Here is a 7812-nt window from a genome sequence, read left to right as displayed (position 1 = left end):
GATCATAACAACGCCACCTCTCTTTATACCACATTGGTTTGACCAAGGACGTTTGACAGTTCGACATCTCGCGTGATTGTTTTTGTTGTTCGGTGAAAAAAATATATTCAAAAAGAAGCTTCACGAATCACCCGCTTTGAACCCATCGTCTTCTGTTGAAGAGACCGACGAAAGCAGCCCGGAGGACGGTGGACCAGGTGAATTTCCAGGTGCAGGTGCAGGTGAATTTCCGATGACACTGGCCGATCTGTTGTGCGGTGAAGCCGCCAAGCGGGCCGCCCAGGAACGGTCGGAAGCTCAAAAGGCACAGGACGCGACGCTCGCTAGCATTGAGGCCGAGTCGAAAAAGACGTCGGCCGAACCGAAGGAACCCGCTGCCGTCACCCAGATCGACTTCTCCAAGTACTCGAAAAAGGCCGTCAGTTATCTGGCGAGAAACTTCTACAACCTCAAGTACGTGGCAGTTGTGCTGGCGTTCGGAATCAACTTTATGCTGCTGTTCTACAAGGTAACGACATTCGGCGACGATGAGGAAGCTGCCGAGGGATCTGGCGAGGATTTGATGGGACTGGCATCGGGAATGGGCTCTGGTCTGGTTAACGCCATACTGGAAGGCGGTAGTGGCGAAGGAGGTAGCGGAGAAGGTGAAGAGGACGGCGAAGATCCGCTGGAGAAGGTCGAAGTGGACGAAGACTTTTTCTACATGGAACACGTGATGCGTATTGCCGCCTGCCTGCACAGCTTGGTATCGCTTTGCATGCTGATCGCGTACTCCCACCTCAAGGTTCCGCTGGCCATCTTCAAGCGTGAAAAGGAAATTGCTCGACGACTGGAATTCGACGGGCTGTTCATTGCTGAGCAACCCGAGGACGACGATATCAAATCCCACTGGGACAAGCTGGTCATTTCGGCCAAAACGTTCCCCGTCAACTATTGGGACAAGTTCGTCAAGAGGAAGGTCCGCGCAAAGTACAGTGAAACGTATGACTTCGACTCGATTTCGAACTTGCTCGGAATGGAAAGAAACGCATTTGCCACACAGGAAGGAACCGAGGGTGTTGGCTTCTGCCACTTTATTGCAAACATCGACTGGAGATACCAGATCTGGAAGGCCGGCGTTGTGGTACTTTATCTTCACGGTTATGGGCAACTTTAACAACTTCTTCTTCGCCGCTCACTTGCTCTATGTGGCCGTCGATTTCAAGACGCTGCGTACGATCTTGCAGTCCGTAACGCACAACGGCAAGCAGTTGGCCCGTAAACAGGATTTGTTGGAAAAAAGGTCATCGAGTTCAGGTGACCTGTTTCTGCTGGCCAGAGCATCATTCGATTCTTCAATCAGCTGGAAGGACGGATAGCGGTCAACAAAATTGACGAAAGATCGATCGCGAGTGACCTCTCGGAACAACTCGGCGGCTAGCGCAACCCTTGCGAAAACCGAGTCAGTAACAACATTGGTAACAACAAGGTAAAACGATTTAAAAACTGTTGGAATGCAGATATTAGTTTTGTATTTTCCCAACCGCAGGTTTCGATCAAAACGTTCCTGTTACTCAACTGCAAACTTCCCCCGGAAGCTGAACAAGTTCAACGCGGCCTGCTAGAAGTGGTTCCCATGGTGGTCGTTTTCTTCGAAAGTGTTAACACCCGCACCACACTCCAAAACGACCGGCATCGGCACGACGGGACAAAAACCAGCTGCACAACAAAATAAGAACTCTTCCGGGACCAGGAAGCACCTGACGTGACGTCGTGCAGATTCAAGGAAATAATCAGCTCCAGAAAGACATTCCGTGAACTCGCTGGTTACTGCGATTAATGCAACAAAATAAACAGAAAAAAAATTGAACGATTTTAAAAACTTGAATTTCTCAAGAATTTCACAATTTATGTTAATTTACAATCAAATTATGTGCCACAGCCTGAATTCATCATTGTGTCCTTCTGGAGTTCCAACCGCATGGACCGCCATCAGGGTCGGAATGGCAACCGCAAAGACACTCGTGTCCGCTAGCTATCCGGATCGCTCGCCTAGCCGCATGTCAGCCTCCGAGTACAGGGCGTTTTTTTTGTTGGCTAATTTGTGGAACGCGAGGATATCATTATCATATCTGGACAGTCTGATTTCTTGGCCAAAAGCTGCTTATACTTGCTGGCCAGCTGTCTTGCCGAAGACGAGTTGGAGATTGTTGAGGGGAAGGTAGGGGGAGGAAGCGCTGGAGTCGTTGTTCCGGTTGGTTTCGCAAAAGTCAAACGATAAATTCGTTCGCAGCCGCATTTGAAGTGGGCATGGCGAGTATTTTTGAGTTCGGTTTGAAAATGGAGATTTGCTCAATGCCCACAATCAGGGTTGCTGTTTTGCCCATTCCGGACGGTCCAAGCAGCAAGTACGGCACCGTGTAAGCGTACCGTTTACAATGGTTGAAGGCCACGCTCGAGTGGAAACATTTCTGGTCCTATGTTTGTGACGATCATTTAGGGTTAGGGCTCGGTTCTTCAACACGTCCTCGTCGCCTTTGCTGGGCGTAACGTAGACCGAGGGGGCGATCTCGATGCGGTTGACCATTGGTTTGACCACTTCGATGCTATTAAAAACGTGCTCGAGACGGCCACGATCGTAGAAGCTCAGGTGCATCCGGTAGTTCATTCCGCGCACGGCGTCGAAATTGCGGTAAACTGAGTGAAGGCCAAAGTGTTTGAGCTGAGGGTTGTTGCGGGGAGCCACGAGGATGGTTTTGTTGAGGATGTTCTGAATGTCTTCAGCATCAACGGATGAGAGCGGTCGGACGTGCGTCAGGTTGAGATGGGTCCACGGGATGATGTCGTGCCGGGACTCGGATGGGTTCAGTTAGAGAACGCCAAGTGACCAGCGTTGGAAAGGGTGCCGTTCGAGACGGCAGATGCTTCCTGTTGGATTTGCGCTTTGGTCGCTTTTTTATTGTTCGAGATGAACACGGCAGAAGTAAGAGTGCAAAAGACGCCGTGCAGGATGTATTGTTTACAATGGTTGGAGGCCACGCTCGGCTGGAACCACTTCTGGTTCTCCAGTTTCCTCAGAACTTCCCCTCCCCACCACCCCGGTCGCTTCCAAACGGCACTCCCGATAGACGCCGTTCTCAATCTGGTTCAGCAACCGTAGCTGGTTCCGGTAATTGGCCAGCCTCAACGGAAACTACCCACTCTACTCAATCACACCATTTGTGTACCACAGCATGGTTACCGTTCCGGACTCAACAGGTGTTAACAACTCCGTCGTCCGCACCTTTTTCCACAGCTTTCTAGAAATGAAATAATTAATCTTTTTTTGCTACAAAACAATCATAACTAAACTGACAGTCGAGCGCGCGAACTGACTCAAAGAAAAACAATGTTTTCAACAAAGCAGGTGTACGTTGTCAAATGTTTAAAATGACAAGAGGAATTTAATTCCTTAAAGTATTAAATGTGAAAAATTAATATATTAAGGCCAATGTCACGCCCCTCGTTTGTAACTCTCTTGACTCAAACTTTGTGTTTTTAAATGTTTGCTGGAGTGAATCTTATTGGAAATTTAATGTACTTTCCAAATTTGTATAAATATTGGTACCTTTTCTCACAGATTTTGAAGTTATCAGCAAAAAACTGAAAACATATGCGTACAAACGTTGTCCCGTCACGAAAGAATCGGTCTAAATCATAAAACTAGATAAAGTTAGTGTTTGCGACATATTTTCCTCAATTTACCATTGCCTACTCAATGTTGAGCTCGATCCCCAAAAGCAATGAGGAATCAGTAATTCCAATCAAGCGTGTCAACTGACATAATTCACTTGATATCTCGGTACTCAAACTTTCAAGTGACTCTCGGCGCAAAGTTAAGGTGATCTTCATACCTAAGGCCGGCAGAAGTGACCCCACGATGCCAAAAGCCTTCAGACCCATAAGTCTGACAGTGACGCTGCTGAAGCTTATGGAGAAAATCACGGATAACCACATCCGGGCGGAGTTCTTGAAGGACTTCCCTTTGCATAAACACCAATATGCATACCAAGCGGGCAAATCGACCGAAACTGCCCTACACGCGTTAGTGTCACGTATCGAGAACGCACTGAAATATAAAGAATCTGCACTATGTGCTTTTCTTGATATTCAGGGCGCTTTCGATAACACTTCGTACTCAGCCATCAATGAAGCGCTCCGGTCGAGGAACGTCGATGGAACAACTGCGAGCTGGATTCATGCTATGCTTACGAGCAGAGAGATTTCAGCATCGCTAGGAGACACATCTATCACAATAACAGCAGCCAAAGGCTGTCCGCAAGGGGGAGTACTCTCTCCTTTGCTTTGGCTGCTGGTGGTAGATAGTCTTCTAAGAAAACTTACACTACTCGGCTACTAAGTCATTGGATATGCTGACGACGTAGTCTTAATCATCCGGGGGAAGTACGACGGAACGTTATCGGACCGTCTACAGTCAGCTCTAAACTGCACCATGTCGTGGTGCGAGCAGGAAGGGCTGACAATAAACCCCAACAAAACCGTGATAATCCCGTTTACTAACAGGAGGAAACACGACCTTAGGCCGCCTACCTTGAAAGGAACCCAACTGACCTTCAGTTCTGAGGTCAAATATTTAGGAGTAATCCTTGGGTCTCGTGGCGCAGGGGTAGCGGCTTCGGCTGCCGATCCCGATGATGCTATGAGACGCGGGTTCGATTCCCGCCTTATCCACTGAGCTTCTATCGGATGGTGAAGTAAAACGTCGGTCCCGGTTTCTCCTGTCTCGTCAGAGGCGCTGGAGCAGAAATCCCACGTTAGAGGAAGGCCATGCCCCGGGGGGCGTAGTGCCAATAGTTTCGTTTTTTTTTTCCTTGACAAAAAGCTGAACTGGAATGCACATCTGGACTATGCGGTAAAGAAGGCAACTACTGCTATCTGGGCGTGCAACAAAATGCTCGGCAAAACCTGGGGCCTTAAACCGAAACTTGCATTCTGGTCTTACACCACCATCGCTCGACCTAGGGTAACCTATGCGTCGACCGTTTGGTGGCCGAAGACTGAACAGAAGACATGTCAGTCGAAGCTGACCAAGCTCCAACGACTGGCATGTCTCTCTGTAACGAGTGCAATGAAAACAACCCCCACCGCGGCCATGGAAGCCATGCTATGCATTCTGCCTTTACATTTACATGTGAAGCAGGAGGCAGCGCTTGGCGCTCTACGACTAAAACGGTGTAACAACTGGGTGGAAGGAGATGGAACGGGTCATTCGCGGATCGTGAAGGCTTTTGACATTTCCCCCCTTGCAACTTCAGTCTCGGACTGCATGGAGGTGAGGCCCAACATGGACATTCCATATGAGGTGATTGAAACAAATCGCCAAATGTGGAGTAATGGAGGACCTACACTTCCAGAAGGAACTATTCGTTTCTTTACGGATGGTTCAAAAATGGGCACTTCTACTGGAGCTGGAGTCTTCGGTCCTCGAATCAGGGAAACCATATCTATGGGAAAGTGGCCTACCGTTTTTCAAGCAGAAGTGTATGCCATACACATCTGTGCGAGGACGTGTATTATGAGAAATTATAGACACGCAAAAATCGGTATTTTCTCGGATAGCCAAGCTGCACTATTGGCATTAAAATCCTCTAAATGCGAATCCAAACTTGTTTGGGAGTGCGTCGCTTCCCTCAGGGAACTTGCTTCTCGGCATAACAGAGTCATGTTGTTTTGGGTCCCAGGGCACTGCGGCATTGAAGGCAACGAAATGGCTGATGAACTTGCCAGACAAGGCTCATCAAACATCTTCGTGGGTCCCGAGCCGTTCCTTGGAATATCAAAAAGTGCCGTAAAGCAAGAAATAACTAATTGGGGACAATCGCAAATCGCTTCAATCTGGGGCGAGATGCGAGGATTGAGACAAGCTAAAACTTTCATCACTCCAAGTCCTTCAATTGCCAGGAAACTTCTTGGCTTAAAGCGTAGGGAACTACGAATACTCGCAGGGCTTCTAACAGGACATTGTCCTGCCAGATATCACCTGCACAAAATCGGCAGGTGGCCTAACAACCTCTGTCGTTTTTGTTTAACTGAGCTGGAAAGCTCGGCACATTTATTCTGCTTCTGCGGAGCACTTGTGTCTCGAAGGCTGCGGTTCTTTGGATCGCACCTTCTTACGCCGTACGATGTATGGCACCACACCCATCCCAAGAAGGTCATACAGTTCATCGACTGTATTGCGCCGAATTGGGATAAACCATGTGTGCAAAATAACCCCTCGTCTTCCGATCCAATGGATACGAGTAATTTGTAGTATGGACAGTAACCAGGGTACATCACAAAAGATAGCCTTCTCAGGTGGTCGCAGTGAACTTAACCCAATGCCCATTGGGCAACAAGAAGAGAAGTGACTCTCGCTCTCACAACACATTCTTTTAATTAATTCACTCTCACTTTCATTCAAAAAACAACATAGAACGTGCTCACCCGAGTTCAGAACAATTAAGCTCATTGTTGTCCGGTGTCACCAAGCGCAGCATCGGTGTCGTCGAACCAAACTGAGTTCAACAGGTTAGCATCGACCAGTTCTCCCTCTTTCATGCTGGGCGAACCTAAGGCCGATTTTCTTCCGTACACATATAAAACAGCACACACACAAGCGCCCGCGAAAAACATTGTGCCATCGAAGAAGGTCGCTAGAATCGACGCGAACCGGACGACGACACCCCGCAAACGAAACTAATTTTTTTAAACTAAGCTCCTTGAACTGTCATAATCTTCTTGTTTCACCATTTCCAACAACCACGACACAGTGTGAAAATTTCACGTTCAAAATCCAATTAACTGGTCACACTCAACAAAACTTGTTTTAACAAATTTCAGGCAAAAGCGGTATACGCACTTCGGAAGGAATCGGTCAAGAAAAATTTCAAATGGGCAACAGCGGCAGAGTAAGCAAGCCAGAGAGGGTGAAGAAAAGCCCCAAGAAATCGCTTCCTCTCCTTTGTTCTGCTGTTCGTAAAGCTGTTTCTTGACCCCTTTCCTTCCGATCAGCGTACTAGCCTAAAATTCCGACTTTTTAACAATTTTACCAAAAATTTATATGTATTTTACTAAAAAGCTTATAAACTTAGTTAACTAAATATAAACATTGATGTAAAACTATTTCAGCTACTTTATTGATGGTACATTTAACGTACAAATAAAGTTTGAACATCTTAGCAAGAAAAACTATGACAATCAAAGTCACCCCGGAATTTAAACTAAGAGTTTTTAACGTAACTATTTTCAATGCATTGCAATTGAATAAGAGAGCGAGTTGTGGCGCTATAACATCGGCAAATAGTGTCCAGGGCATGGTGGGGCAGTTATATGGACGTTTTGAAAATTACGTCGTTTATGGACGCTCCCTGGCCGAATTTAGAACAAATTGCTGGGATGGTGGGGCAGTTGCCCCATGTTGCCCCACCCTGTGCACGCTAGTGTGTAACCAGTGTGTCTGTAGTGTTCGATATTGGTGTGACTCGTCGCGTATTTGTGTAAATGCAGTGCCAAGAGATGTTCGTGGTTGTCGACGGAAAGCTACTTGAACGTCTCCCAGAACGACCAGTCCCACGCAGTGCGTTGTTGTCGCTAGCCACCACCAGATGTCGTCGTGGAAAACATCGCACGAGAGATCAGCAGGGGGTGGCGAAAGAGGGCGAAAAGAGAGGAAAATTGACGGGTCTCGGATCAAGGGGGGTTCAGGATGAAGTAGCCAGGACTGCGCTATGGTAAGTCCGGTATTCTACGTCGAGGAAGGCTGACGTCAATCCCAGCCGAAGGCCAGTGTCC

The 7812-nt window shown here is 47.6% G+C and overlaps 1 protein-coding gene across 1 annotated transcript; it reads left to right on the top strand.

Annotated features, from left to right (window-relative positions):
* Positions 1–232: 232 nt before the first annotated feature.
* LOC6051884 (ryanodine receptor) lies at positions 233–1373 on the top strand. Its single transcript, XM_038261030.1, is given in 2 exon segments — positions 233–1116; positions 1118–1373. Coding segments are annotated over 2 exon segments (1125 nt in total). The 3' UTR covers positions 1359–1373.
* Positions 1374–7812: the final 6439 nt, after the last annotated feature.

Source organism: Culex quinquefasciatus, chromosome 3 (assembly GCF_015732765.1).
Source record: "Culex quinquefasciatus strain JHB chromosome 3, VPISU_Cqui_1.0_pri_paternal, whole genome shotgun sequence".
In the NCBI taxonomy this organism is placed as follows: domain Eukaryota; kingdom Metazoa; phylum Arthropoda; class Insecta; order Diptera; family Culicidae; genus Culex; species Culex quinquefasciatus.
Note: the sequence above shows the minus strand (reverse complement) of the source record. Positions and strands in the feature narration are given on the sequence as shown.